Source organism: Rhipicephalus microplus, chromosome 8 (assembly GCF_043290135.1).
Source record: "Rhipicephalus microplus isolate Deutch F79 chromosome 8, USDA_Rmic, whole genome shotgun sequence".
Taxonomy (NCBI): domain Eukaryota; kingdom Metazoa; phylum Arthropoda; class Arachnida; order Ixodida; family Ixodidae; genus Rhipicephalus; species Rhipicephalus microplus.
In genome coordinates this window covers 3,232,133-3,247,426 of record NC_134707.1, presented here as the reverse complement: position 1 = coordinate 3,247,426, position 15,294 = coordinate 3,232,133, and the positions used below count along the sequence as shown (strand labels likewise).

Genomic DNA, 15,294 nt, shown 5'->3' with positions numbered 1-15,294 from the left:
ACCAAAAGGCTGCCTGCACACACAGCAGGGATGTGCATTCTCTTTTCAGATCATGGGAGCTGTCATCACGTACACTGTCGTGTTGGTCCAAACGAATGAAAGCTACCTCCGGGGTTCCCTGGAGCACTGCACTAATCACTCTGCCGCGTAAGCATTCGCGATCTTTTCAAACAACATTGTGTGCTGCTCTTCTAATACGATTGTTGAATTAGCACAAATCTTACGATGACTGGATGCATTGTTAATTTTTATGAAATATTTTTGTTATTATTAACGTGCACTGTAGAGTGTTTCTAAATGAGTTTACCTCCGATTTTCACTGTAACCTCTTTACTCAATGCTTTCGGGCCTGTATGGTAATTTTAAATGAATAAATAAATATAAACAAAACAATTAGAAGGGCCTGGTACACTTTTTCGACAGCTTATTTAGCATAGGAGTACGTGTAATGAATACCAAGACGAATGCAACAAGCACGATGCATGGTGCTCTATATAAGAGTCAAGCGATGGATGACTCATGAGTCCTCACAGTTTCAAACCAAGCAGACGATGACGAAAAGCCTTCCCTTTCGCATTTCACTCTCCCGCTAACGTCAAACACCTTTTCCAATCATTGCATGTGTCTTGTTAAACCGAAAATGTTCCCTCTTGGTGGCCTTCATGCAGTACCGCTCTTAATTTTGACGGCATCGTTACCATGACTACTGAGAACCACGTGCGTCGGGTAGCAGACACTTAGGCGCCGACACTTTTCGACTTGCATGCAGGAACCATTCTGCAGCAACGCCGGCGTGTCAAACTTTCAGCTCGCTAAAAATGCTGCATGCGTTTCCAGCTTTAGTTGCTGGTGTTGCAATTATGGAATCATAAATGGAAATATGTCATATGCTGAAAATACATCAAATACGTGTTGTTCTGAGAACACCTCATTTAGAAACGGAATTTCTTTTTTTATGAGAAATCATAAACATGTTTTTTATTGCTTTTAGCGTTCCCGCAACAAAAATAGCCGATGTGTGTCGCCTTAGTCCAAAATCGAGGTAGTTTATCCCGTGAAATAAACTTACAAGAGCTTCGATTTCGGCGTTGCTACTTGTGCAGCAGTATCAGTGCATTCCACAGCACCCGCGGAACCGATAAGAACACACTCCTAATGACATACTTTAGCCACGAAAAATCACGAACACAGAGTAAAGAAACACACAACAACAAGCGGCACTTTCAACTAAGGTAGACTGAGCACAATCCCAGAATTAAATATACAACACACAGATGTGTGCACTCGTCGCACAGCCTTACGCTATCCAGCTATCGAACAATCTCCTCTCCGATACGTACAACGTCACCGACGTGTTGCTGATACACCGTCATTCTTTCTTTTTACTGTAGTAGGCTTCCATCAACTTGATCTTAATCTCTTAGGATCTTAATCTCTTTAAAACGTGCTTCACGCTTACAGGTTTTTAAATGCATATACAGATGCACCTGGGTATGCATTATCTGCCAATTATTTGCAAGACATTGCAAAGGAATCGATTTTATTCAAATACAGCCATACTTTCGTTAATCGAAAACTCCGAGTTTTACAAAGGTTATACCCTGTTGAGTTGTTGCATCCAGCCGTTCCGGCACCGAAGACTCGGAAAGACGGTGTCGTGGCAGCTTGAAGAAATTAAAGGAAACTTGAGGTTTATGTACAATATTTACTGAGGAAGCACTTTATTACGTGGAGCATGAAAAGGGAATCACCGCTCGCCACACGCAATTAGCGAAGCCGTTGGTCATCTGCAGTGATGCCTCTCTCGTCAAGAACGGTAACGTAGCCGGGGCCCGTTTCAGTAGTTTTTGTTGAACCCCTTCCCGCGCCGCTTCACCTTGGTAGGGTCGAGAAGATAATACCCATGTTTGGATGGTCATCAGCAGGCCCGCGCTCTCCGGCATCCTTTTCGCAGAAAAATGGGACACCATGGGACTCCTTGGCTCTCACACAACAACACTCGCACATTTCATCGGAAAAGCCTTATGAATCGATTTCATTCAAATAAAACCATACCTTCGGAAATCGAAAATTCTGAGTTTTCATCAAAAAAGCCCTAGGAATTGATTTCATTCAAATACAACCATACCTTCGAAAACGAAAATTCTGAGTTTTACAAAGGGTATACACAATTACTGTTTTCATTGAAAAGACCTTAGGAATCAATTTTATTCGAATACAACCATACCTGCTGAAATAGAAAATTCTGAGTTTTACAAAGGCTACAAACTTACCTTTCTTATCAGAAAAGTTCTGGGAATCGATTTTTTTTAATACAACCATACGTTCGGAAATTGAAAATTCCGAGTTTTACAAAGGCTTTAAACTTACCTTTCCGATTGGAAAAGCCCTAGGAATCAATTTCATTCAAATACAACCGTACCTTTAGAATTAAAAAATTCTGAGTTTTACAAAGGCTACATTACCGTTTTCATTGGAAAAGTTCTAGGAATCGATTTATTCCAAATACAATCATACCTTCGGAAATCGAAAACTTTGAGTTTTACAAAGGCTGTATAGCCGTTTTCATCGGAAAAGCCCCAGGTGTCTTTTTTACTCAAATGCAACGATAGCTTCGGAAATAGAAAATTCTGAGTTTTACAAAAAGTATATTACCATATTTACTGGAAAAGCTCTAGGAATCGATTTCTTTCAAATACAACCTTATCTTTGGAAATCGAAAATTCCGTATTTGACCAAGGCTATAGCCCAATTACAATTGGCATTTACGATTTCTATGCCAAATTGAAAACAAATCATATCCGTCAAAGTTATAAATCTGCAGTTCCGTGATTACTTTGAAATCGTAAAACTAATGATTTCTGACAGCTCTACATTTACCTTTTTTTTAAACATGCATCATTTAATATTGACGAATGAGTTACATAATTTACAGACCAACTTTTAAACCATCTTGTCAAGCCGTGGCAGTAGGTGAGTCGGTAAGGTGGTCGGCTCTAAACCGGAAAGGTTGCTGGTTAAAATCCCGGTGCCATTGGTGTTGAAGAAACAAGGCCATGTTGTTAAGGGCATTAATACGCCGAAGTTTATTGTTCATTTTTATAATTGATTTGCAGTAGAGTTCTAAACAATGCATCCAGTGTTGTGGCGGTAGCGGAGTGCGTAAGGGATTCAGTCCTTAACCAAAAGGTTGATGGTTCGAATCAGAGAGCGGCGAGTGCTGGAACACCAAGATGTCATCCAGAGACCCAAGTGCCAAAACTGAAATGCACGTACTGTGACATACTAGACATATAGTACTGAGGGCCACACTGCGGTTGAGACTTATAGGCCTGAAATCACTACCTTCAATTGAAGTAATGCTATTTTTTGTTGAAAAAAAGTATACATGTCATGATTTTCATGTTATGACTAGTCACTTATGCTCATGTTATGCGTCATGTTATGCAGTCATGTCATGCAGTCATGTTATGCCATACCAATTTTGATATCAATACCGTTATCGAAACGGGCAGGAGAGCTAAAAGCCGTAGGCAGCTAGAATTGTTTTTTTTTTTTTCAAAAAGGGGGGGGGGGGGGAGGGGCATTTTGTACAGCGGCTCTGGACCCGAAGGTGCGGGGTACCCATAAGTTGCCATGTAGCGCAAGCTCTTCTACTGTGGCATAAGGGAGCATGAAAACTGGTCTCAATATGGTGCGTGATGCTCCCTGTTGGTTGAGCAAAATTGAAGGAAGAGTGAAACTTTTTACGGCGGAACGCATTTATTTACACCAGCACCTTTGTTTACACTATGAGAAATGATTACGAGAGGTACAGCTCAGAGCCAAAAACAGGTCACCGTGCTGCTCGCTACCTCGCTCGCTGGATTTCGTGCTGACCGGTTGTGCCACGGCGATCTACGACGACAACGCAGCTCTGGCCGACTGGGCTCGCCCTACGCCATCTCCTGACTGAGCTATCGCCGAGTGGTGCCTCGTCCTCGGACTCCTGCGACCGTGTCCATCTTTACTATCTTCTCCTTACTTCCGTCGTTCGCTGTCCCTGCACCTCACTTTCTCCTTCATCTCTCTCTTTCTATCTCTTTACATTTTAATCCTATCCTTTTAATCCCTCCTTTACCCCCACCCCTCGTGAGGTACTGTTGAAGTGTCCTCCCCCTGAGAGACAGCCCACTTTTCTCTTCTTTTCATTTCAAATCACCTCCCCCTGCTCGCTAGCCAGTTTTTGTTTTGTTTTCACGCACCCACATTGGGGGATTGGGCAAGAATGCGACGTTTAGTCTTCTTGGCCAGTCCTGCCTCATCCTCTTCATGTGCCCACCGATAGGATGTTTCATTTCCCCGTTCGCAGACGATTCCCACTGGGCGAGTCGGTAGAAAAGTTGATGAAGATACAGTCTAATTAGCACGACATACGTCAGCTGAAGTTTGTTAGAGCGCCGACGATCGCTTGTGATGCCGGAAATGGCGTATGTTACAGTATGTGCCGTCACTGAGGAGGTCAAGAATTACAAATGATCCGGAGTAGGGGGTCAAAAACTTTTGGCGCAAATCACGTTTGTGGACAGGCGTCTACAATCACCCAAGTTCACCTTTTCTGTAACAAACTGAGTGACGGTGGCCTTCGTAGTGGGCCGTGAAGCGCTGATGAGATGCGATGGTTAGGAGTTGTGCGACGACGTCACAGGCTTCTTCAGCACAGCATAGTCACTCAGCAACTTATGTTCCGATATCCATCGTAAAAGGCAATATGGTGTTGTTGTATTTGTTTCGTTTGTAACGCCAGCAAAACCAGCTGCGCGCGCACCATTTCATTTGGGACCTGTGCGCCTTCATTCTCCCTTTCCCCCCTCCCTTCACCCTCTCCTAATGCCAATGTATATAACCACGCTGCGGACAATAAACGCTGTTCGTTGACTGCCCGACCATCGTCCTTGCTGCTTAGCTGCGCGCGCCTGAGTTACGACAGTGGCGACGAGCCCGGAAACCACCCATGCTGCCGTGAAAGTTGGAGCCGACGGCCTGCCGCAACAAGTACCGGCGACCATGACCAGCCTCCAGCTATCAGTGTTCGACGACACAAGAGATAAGTGGAAACCATACCTTGTTCAGGCTGAAGCGTATTTTGAAGCAAATGCCATTACTGACTCCAAAAGGCAGAGAGCACTTCTGGTGGCAGCACTCAGCACGCAGACTGTGCAAGTGCTAGCGGGGCTAATTGCACCTCGGACGCCGAATTCCCTTACTTACGCTGAAGCGGTCGCAGCATTAAATGACTACTACGATCCCAAGCGTCACGAGATTGCAGAAAGCTACAAGTTTTTCACCCGTTGCCAACAAGAAGGGGAGTCTGTGCACGCATTCCTAGTCGAAATACGGCGCATAGCAGACAATTGCAACTTCGGAAGTGCGCTGAACCGGATGTTGAGGGATAGGATTGTTTGCGGCGTACGCTCAACTAACTTGCGCAAGCAGTTACTGACACATAAAGATTTAACCCTCGAGAAGGTTGAATCAATGTCCATTGCAGCCGAGGCAACCGACAGCGATGTAAAAGATATGAGTGCAGAGCCGCTGACTGTGCTAAAAATGCAAGCCCATCATCGCTCGCCCTCTCGAGGTAATCACACACTAGGCGCGTCGCATGACTGCGGCCGATGTGGAAGCACGGAGCACGACGATAACGCCTGCCGCTGGGTTAACGCACGCTGCTATCACTGTGGGCGGCGCAGTCATTTGGCAAAGTAATGCTACAGTGCTCCAATTGATGCAAAGGTGGGAAGGCGGGCAGCGAGTGTAAAGGCACTGACAGTTGAAAGCGCGTCTAGCAATGACGACCTGGATAGCACACACGTTTGGACGTTGCTTTCGGGAAGAAAAACGGTTTGGAACCACCCATACGCCGCACGTTTCGATGGGGCAACGTAGACCTTGCCATGGAAGTGGATACGGGTTCCCCGGTGTGCGTCGTATCGCGCCAAGTGTACGATCGACACCACGCACAGTGGCCGCGCTTACAACCACCACGAATCAAGCTGTCATGTTACGTGGGACAGCTTCCGGTGTTGGGGGAACTCGAACTCCCAGTGAAGTATAAAAGTGTATCTGTGCCTTGCCCGCTCATCGTGCTTGACTGTGCAGGACCCAGCCTATGTGACCGCGACCTCATTGCTTTGCTTAGCAAGACGGGCGTTCCCATTGGAGACCTGACTGAGCCGGACCCTACAGCAAGCGCCGAGCCAAGCGACCCTATGCTGAACCGACTGCTCGGCGAGTTCGAGGATGTTTTCTCAACAGACCTTGGACTAATCAAGGGTCCACCAGCCAGCCTAAAACTAAAGGAGACAGCGACACCGAAATTCTGTAAGCCCAGATCTCTTCCTTACGCCCTCCGCGATAAGGTCTCTCGTGAAATTGATCGGCTGGTGTCACTTGGTGTTCTATCGCCCGTGCAACATGCAGAATGGGCTACACCTATTGTGGTCATTTTGAAAAAGGACGGGAGCGTGAGGATATGCGGTGACTTTAAGGCTACCCTTAACCCGGCATGTGAGGTGGAGCATTACCCTCTTCCTGTGATAGAAGACATGTTCGCAAGCTTAAACGGAGGCGAATATTTCAGCATCTTGGATTTAAAAGATGCATACAATCAAGTGCCCCTTGACGAAGCGTCCAGCGGGCTGTGCGTCATTAACACGCACCGAGGGCTTTTTCGGTATAACAGACTTCCGTTTGGAATAGCTTCCGCACCGGCCATTTTTCAAAAAAATATGGATGCAGTACTCGGCGGGCTGTCGGGTGTTCAAGCCTACCTTGACGGTGTGCTAGTGTCAGAAGGCAAGAGTGATAACGGAGAGCAGCTTAAGAGAGTGTTGGAGAGATTCCAAGAGCACGGCGTTAAACTTAAAATTGACAAATGCAAGCTTCGGCAACCTTCTGTGACTTACCTTGGCCATCGTATAGATAGGCAAGGCCTCCACCCTATTGAAAAGAACGTAGATGCCATCATGCAAGCCCCGCGCCTGCGTAACGTTAGCGAATTGTGCTCGTTCCTTGGCATGCTCACGTTCTACGCACGTTTCCTGCCCAACATGTCGACTGTGCTCAGCCCCTTGTATCAGCTCATGGAAAAACGAGCCCGTTGGGAATGGCGGGAACCGCAGCAGTCAGCGTTCGAGAAAGCGAAAGAAATGCTGAAGAATGCGCAGCTTCTCGTTCATTTTGATCCCAACAGGGAACTGAAGCTAGAATGTGATGCTTCCCCGTATGGCGTGGGTGCTGTTCTGTTTCACTCGGCGGGAAATGAGCACAGACCAATCGGTTTTCGCTCCAGAACGTTAACAAAAGCGGATCGAAACTACTCTCAGCTGGAGCGCTCGGTTACCAGCTGCGGTCCCGTCTTGACACCTGCCTGGCGCCCAGGGATGAGAACTGGTCGCCGGGTGCTGACGATTGGACCATCTCGCCAGGAAGCAGCGTTTACGTGCGCAACTACGGTGCCAGTAAAAGATGGACGCCTGGACGCGTAAAAGCTGCGTAGGGGGCGAGAATGATAGCAGTGGACACACCAAGAGGGTTAGTGCAGCGTTATATCGACCAAGTCCGCCGCCGCCGCGAATCGACGCCGGAGTCTGCAACTGCGGGGACGACTGAAGGCGCAAACGCTGGAGCTGAACCTGCCAGCGTGACTACTCCTGTTGCGTCTCCTGCGTTGCAACGCACGCCCAGGCGGAATGAGCAAGAGCGAAGCCCAGAGCTACCGGCCGCGGATGGTCGGAGTGAGTTTTCCCTACCAGCTGCTACGGAACCTCCAGTCGCTACAGACGAACCCTCGCCTGAGGTGGTCCCGCACCAGCCAACACTGAGGCGATCGACAAGAGTTAGGAACCCGGTACAACGATTCCACTTTTAAGAGGAAAGAAATGTTGTATTTGTTTCGTTTGTAACGCCAGCAAAACCAGCTGCGCGCGCACCATTTCGTTTGGGCCCTGCGCGCCTTCATTCTCCCTTTCCCCCTCTCTTCACCCTCTCCTAATGCCAATGTATATAACCACGCTGCGGACAATAAACGCTGTTCGTTGACTGCCCGACCATCGTCCTTGCTGCTTAGCTGCGCGCGCCTGAGTTACGACAGGTGTCGAGATAACTTCGAAGGGAGTAGGCGTAGAGCAGCAAAAAGGGCAAGTATCCTGCCATCTCGTGTTTTGTAGTGTTCTATGCGTATGTTATGTGTGACACGGCTTCGGCTGGGTACGAAGAGTCATGAAAGTACCACCCGTTCAAGTCTGTCTTCTTGCAAAACTATCAGGTGCGAGACTCAAAGCACAAAAAGGTGTTCTCTGATCACCATGTTTTGTTTTTGTTGGGTCATAATAGATACAGGAGCAGCCCAGTCGAGAGCAGAACTGGAACTCTTTATAGGCACTGTTCAGTCAAGTTTTCCAGTCTGACTACAGCGCCAGAATACATAGCCTAGCGGATAAAAAAAGAAACCTTAAGATGGCTTCGGTGAAAATGGAATGCGCCGCAAGCGTCTCGCGCCCTGCATCTGTCGGGGGATTGTGCCCGGGATACATTGGGGACGCGAGCATGCGTCACTTTTCTGCGTGCTCCTAACGGCGGATATAATAAAGTTTGAGACGGGGCAGTGTGAGCAACGCAGCTCCCTCTGGTCAGTGTGCAGTGCTTATTCAGTGGGCACGGCGAAGCGGCTGGAAAGATGCCGCTAACGAAACGCTTCTTTTTCGTTGTACAGGCCGTGTTTTTCATGCTCGCCGGGCCATCGGAACCTTGCACTACCGGGAATGAAGTTGCGGCGATTACATCTGTCTCTGCTAACTACTGTCCAGTGCCTTCATCGAATTTGGACATACTGGATACGCCCCCTCTGGAACATTGCATGCCCGTGACGTCATCGTTGGATCGCCCTTTTAAAGACAGGCCACACAGTTGGACCTTCAGTGGGCACGGCGAAGCGGCTGGAAAGATGCCGCTAACGAAACGCTTCTTTTTCGTTGTACAGGCCGTGTTTTTCATGCTCGCCGGGCCATCGGAACCTTGCACTACCGGGAATGAAGTTGCGGCGATTACATCTGTCTCTGCTAACTACTGTCCAGTGCCTTCATCGAATTTGGACATACTGGATACGCCCCCTCTGGAACATTGCATGCCCGTGACGTCATCGTTGGATCGCCCTTTTAAAGACAGGCCACACAGTTGGACCTTCAGTGGGCACGGCGAAGCGGCTGGAAAGATGCCGCTAACGAAACGCTTCTTTTTCGTTGTACAGGTTAGTTTTTCTCTTTCAAATCATAGGTCTGGAGACGAAATTGTACTTCTTATTGTGCCGTGCCCACAGACATGTTTTATTATTGCATATGAATGTTATTTTGTTTGCAAGTTATTGCTGTGTGGAGATGTCGAGCAAAACCCTGGGCCAACTGTTGATGAAATGTTTCACGAGCTCTTGAAGGGACAATCTGATATCCGAGCAGAACTTGTAAGCCTTAGAGCACGTTTAGACTCAACAGAATCATTAATAAGCACCTTTGGAGTGCGTCTGAATAACTTAGAAGCAAATGTTAAGCAACTACAAACTCAGAAGGGCGTGAGCGAATCGATACAGGAGTCTGTAGATTCCATTCAGCAGTTAATTGATATTCATCAGTCCAAGCTGGTTGACCTTGAGAATCGCAGTCGCCGGAATAATCTTCTTGTATTTGGTATCAGCGCTGCTGGTAGTGAATCTGAAGCAGAGCTACGTGAAAAGGTAGTGAAGGGCATATTTCATGATCGATTAGGGGTGAAATGCACGACAATTGCGCGGATTCATAGATTAGGCAAGCCGGTATCAAGCAGACGTCCTGTTATACTTTTTTTCCAAGATTATACGGAAAAGCAAGCTGTGTTGCGTCAAGCACATAAGCTGAAGGGAACCAAAATTTATCTTCAAAACGACTACTGTCCTGACACACTCCGCAAAAGAAAACTGCTATGGGCAACTGCAAAAGCAGACAGAGAAAGCGGTAGCAAGGTTGCTCTTGTTCACGATAAGCTTCGTATTGATCACACCTTTTTCTGTTGGGACGACTCGCTTAATGCGCGTAGGAAAGTGTCACATGAGAGTGCCGTAGGGAATCCCAGCTAGCAATTAGGGGAGCACCAACTTCGTTTGCTTTGCTTCAATGCACGGAGTATAACAAATAAAATTGAAAAGTTGGAAAATATTTTGCTCACGCACGATCCTCATGTCTGTGTGATAACAGAGTCTTGGTTACATGAAGCCATTGGCGATAGCGAGATAGTTCCGCCGAACTACCAACTTTTTCGATGTGATCGTGGTCATCGGGGCGGTGGAGTGGCTGTCATTATCAAGTATGGCATTGATGTAACTATTGCTGAGCGTTTTCCAGTGAGAGAGAGTCTGCTTTTAAAACTTTCATTTGCTGATATGTCATTTTTTCTCTGTGCGGTTTATCGATGTCCTAATGCTGATGATTCTTTTATGAGCGGTTTGTACGATGAACTACTACATCTACGAAGCAAAAATCTTATTTTAACGGGTGACTTCAATCTGCCAGCCATTAATTGGGATGATATAAATTATGGTACTTCTTCCTCGGCTGACACACTCTTAGACATAATGTTTTCTCTAGGCCTTGAGCAAATGGTAGGACACCCCACAAGGGGGAGTTCGATACTTGATCTGCTATTTACAACGGAACTCTTTACCGAAGCGACTATCACAGTTGAAACCGGTATTTCTGACCATAGATTAATATCATTTGTTTGGGACAGGCATGCACGTTGTAAATCAGTGAAAACGCCAGTGGAAAGTGTTGTAAGAGATTTCAATCGAGCGGATGATGTTGCAGTAATTGATTATTTAGAAACACATCTCCCCACATCTGTTAGTGATGTTGATAGAGCCTGGCAACGCTTCCGTGGTATTGTGGACTTCTGTACAAAGAACTTTGTCCCGCTTAGGAGAATACGCAGGCGTTCACATAACCCATGGATAAACCGTGAGATTATAAAGATCAAGAGAAAGATAAAAAGGTTACGAAAAAAACACAAGACTAGTACGCAACATTTTTCCGATCTTAAAGAAAAATTATTAGAGAGTGTTAGCAAGGCTAGGCATCAATTTTTTAACGACACACTACCTGAATTCATCAGGACAGATCCTGATAAATTTTGGCGCTATATTAAGCAAACTAAAGAAGGCGTTTCTGAAATACAAGTTGATGAGGTCACGATAACAGATCCGGCACTAATTGCTGATCATTTTAATAAATACTTTCAGAGCGTCTTTTCCGAACCACAGTATTATGAACTGCGAGACCCGATGCCCATAATCACGGATGATGTTCTGATAACTCGTGAAGGTGTTTTACAAATGTTACTTAAGGTTAATCCTAAGAAATCGTCAGGCCCTGACGGCATTGGTAATTCATTCCTACGACGCTATGCTGAACAAATCACTGACTTCCTTACTGCCCTTTTCAATGTATCATTCAAATATGGTCAGATACCAGCCGATTGGCGTAAAGCTCGTGTTGTGCCGATCTTTAAAAAGGGTAACCGCTATTCCTTGACAAACTACCGTCCTGTTTCTATCACTAGTAGCTGCTGTAAAATGTTAGAGCATGTAGTTGCAAATTACATTAACACATTTTTATCAGAAAATAATATTTTGTCGCCTAATCAACATGGTTTCCGAAAAAATATGTCTACGGTAACACAGCTTGTGTCTACAGTGCATGAATTCGCACGGGTTCTAGATATATCTGGGCAGACTGATGTGTTCTTTTTAGATTTTAGCAAAGCGTTTGATAAGGTGCCTCATGGAAAACTTTTGTTTAAACTCGAAAATATTGGGCTACCTTCGGGCATCGTTAAATGGATTCATATGTACTTAAATAACAGAACTCAATTTGTTGAGGTCAGGGGTTGTTTTTCTTCTTCGCTAAATGTTTCTTCTGGTGTGCCACAAGGTAGTGTGTTAGGCCCCTTGTTATTCTTAATTTTTATTAATGATTTAGTTGATGTCGTACATAAGGACATATCCGTCAGATTATTCGCGGATGATTGTGTTGTTTTTAAAAAAATATGTTGTGTAAATGACCACATATTACTTCAACAGTCTCTTACAAGTATAGATGAGTGGTGTCAAAACTGGGGCATGGAACTTAATAGTGACAAAACAGTTCTCTTGAGAATAACAAGAAAACGAACTCCCAGCCTTTATACTTATTTTCTCCGCAATAACCCACTCAAAGACGTAGAAAAATACAAATATCTAGGAGTCACTTTGACAAAGTCACTTACGTGGTCAGACCACATTACAAGCATATGCACGGCTGCACTTAGGAAACTGTGGTTTCTTAAGAGGAAACTTAAATCCTCAACGAAGGAGACTAGATTATTGGCATATAACACCTGCATCCGATCAAAACTCGAATATGCCTCGGTTGTTTGGGACCCTCAATGTAAAAAAGATATTGCCTTGATTGAAAAAGTTCAACGGAAGGCTGTCAGATTTATATTTAGCAAATATAAAAGATATGATTCGCCAACACAACTTATGCAACTAAATGATATCCAAACACTGGAAACTCGCAGGAAAATTAATCGGTTAACGTTCCTACACAAAATTCTTTCCGGTAAAGTTACAACAAGTCTGCCCAACTGTGTGAAACCTCTATCTTCTAGAAAAACAAGACATAAGCATAAATATTCATTGGCGCCAGTTTTTTCCCGTACCACTGCTTTTAAAAATAGTTTTTTCCCTAGGACTATTGCTGACTGGAACTCTTTACCAATAAGTGCTTTTCAGTCCGAAGATATTGAAAAACAGCTTGAAACTTTTTTTGTTTAGTTCTGAATGATGTATCCATATGGTGTGTATTCGCAGTGCCCGAGTAATGTAGTTAGTTGACTTCTGCTGCGCATGAGTGTTCTGATCACTGTTTATGTGCCGTAACTCTGTTGTGCAAGTGCACTATAAGTTGTCTAATTAAGTGCTGTGACATTATACTTTTTTGTTGTTTTTGCCCCTCCTGCTTGGGCCTAAGTATAGGCCTGCAGAACCTGTAAATAAATAAATAAATAAAAATTCTCCGAATACAGATTTGAAGGCGCGACCAGGCCCGTGGCATGTTGAGAGCTTTGCAACCACGCCGTTAGGCGTCCCCACCATCAAAATAACGACAGCGCACCGCAGGCAAACAAAATTCTCTCTAAGCTTTTCTTCTTTGATGATTTTATTTATAAAACTTGAGAATGATACGCATAAAAATACTGCTTCTCGTTTAATTTTAAGCATTTGTAAGCATAAATAGTGCGAATGCGTAGAAGATTGGAAAGTGACTTACTTCGGCTGGTAGCGCGAACCCGAAAGCAAACAGTCGGGCCGCACTGCTCTTGCAAGGCCCGCGAATATGTTGATATTGATATCCGTTGAAATTGCAAGGCCCCCAGATATATTGATACGTTGAACTAGGTGTTCTGAAGTCTCCAGCTACACAAGTGCAGGGATGTAAGCGGTATACCTTCACTTACTGCAGCGAAGGTTTCGTGGAGTGCGATGGGTATATCAGCAATCGCTGGACAGCTTCAGTGCTCCGGGCGTCTGCGTTGGGGCTATGCGTAGACCTTGTTTGCACATGAACGCTGATGCATGCACATTGTGCACTGCTGTGCATGCTAAAACGTTACTTACGTGGCCTTTATTTTATATAAACATCGATTGATTTGCCATAGAACAACTTATTGCCACAAGTTTATGCGATCAGCGTTGTCGTTTCGCTCGGCCTGTATGCAACATCACTCACTTACTAAAGTAAGTAGGCAAGATACTTGTGAGCTTCTAGTAAGTAGTTTACTGCGTTGTACTATGTGGAAACGAGAGAAATTGAGACAGTGAGCTGCTCCAACGAGCGGGGTACAGCCATGATGCATACAACGATGGTGTCGTCTGCTATGCGAACCATGGAGGAAGGAAAAAAGTTTCTTCCTTCATGATGCGGACAGCCAGCCACCATATCAAAACGTCCTGGTGCATTTAAACCTATTTATACAAACAATATTCTTAGTTATTATTTGTTCAAGAAAGCTATTTGAGTCCAGAAAGCAAAATGTTTTTAGTTGTTAATAAAATAGTAATTTTCTAATCTTTGTACAACTGGCGCCAGAATCCAAACGACGCTATCATTGCGTCCAACTTTCGTCCTCAGTGGCTCCATGAACATGTCTCTCCCTTGATGTGACGTAGGTAGCGCTTGTCTGTTTTTAGTTGGTTAGTTTGAGGGTGACGTATAGATGACATCACTAGAAGATAAGCTGGCACGCATATATAACATATTGTAACAGCGAGCTGTGATAAGATGGTTTTATTTACAGGAGGTGAACGATGGTCGTTTGCGGCAGCACACTGCGATCGTGCCAAGACTCTTCGTCTTCCTCTGCTTCTCCTCTCTACCCTTTTCTAGTCTGTTACATTCCCCCGCAAGCAGACGAAGCCCGTAGGGCGAGTTATGATGCACAAGGAGGGTGGAAAGGTTTCAGGCAAGCCACGTGAGTGAGCTGCGTTCTGCTCGATCGTCGACCATTGGACAAAAGACGAGCTATTACGTAAGTGAGCTGGCTTAGACGCTCCAAAACTACAAATGGGCCCGAATATCGTGACAGAAGCTTTTGACACAATCCACGCTTGCGTTGCGGTGTCCAAAGTAACACCAAGTCACCTTTTTCGAATAAAACCGGTTCGTGACGGTCGTCATATCGTTCCTTCGAATGACGTTGAGAGGCCAGAGTACGAAGACGAGCGATTCGACGGGCTTCTTCCGCGAGGCACAGGGTGTTTGATACAGAGTCGTCATTGTGTAGAATGAAGGGTAAGAAAGTGTCTAGACGGCTTAGTGGCAACCTTGCGTACAACAGATAAAATGGGCTGAAACTCGTTGTTTCATGTTTTGCCGTGTTGTACGCGTACGTGATAAAAGGCAGCACTTCATCACAATTCTTATGATTGGAAGAAACGTACATGGCAAGCATGTTGGTCAGCGTTCTGTTTGTTCGTTCAACGAGGCCATTCGTCTGTGGGTGATACGGTGTGGAATGACGGAACTGTGTCGTGCACATGCGTAGTAATTCTTCAACGGCATCGGCAGTGAACTGGCGGCCACGGTCGCTGATAATAACACGCGGTGGGCCATGGCGAAGGACCACGGAGTGAAGCAAGAAGTCCGCCACGGATGCCGCGGTAGAAGAGGGAATAGCTGCGGTTTCGGC

At 45.5% G+C, this 15,294-nt stretch overlaps 1 protein-coding gene across 3 annotated transcripts in view; it reads left to right on the top strand.

Annotated features, from left to right (window-relative positions):
- The window catches only part of LOC119163948 (Gustatory receptor 68a), a 93,924-nt gene that overhangs the window by 52,794 nt on the left and 25,836 nt on the right, over window positions 1-15,294 (top strand). For 2 of the 3 annotated variants that reach the window (XR_012885436.1, XM_075870770.1), the window contains exon 8: window positions 50-147. Coding sequence is in view for 1 of the 3 variants with exons in the window: in XM_075870770.1 (XP_075726885.1) it covers window positions 50-147 (98 nt within the window). In the remaining 2 variants the exon portion in view is untranslated. Of the gene's footprint in view, window positions 1-49; window positions 148-15,294 lie in introns of those variants that run through there. The other variant, XR_012885437.1, reaches the window with a different exon arrangement.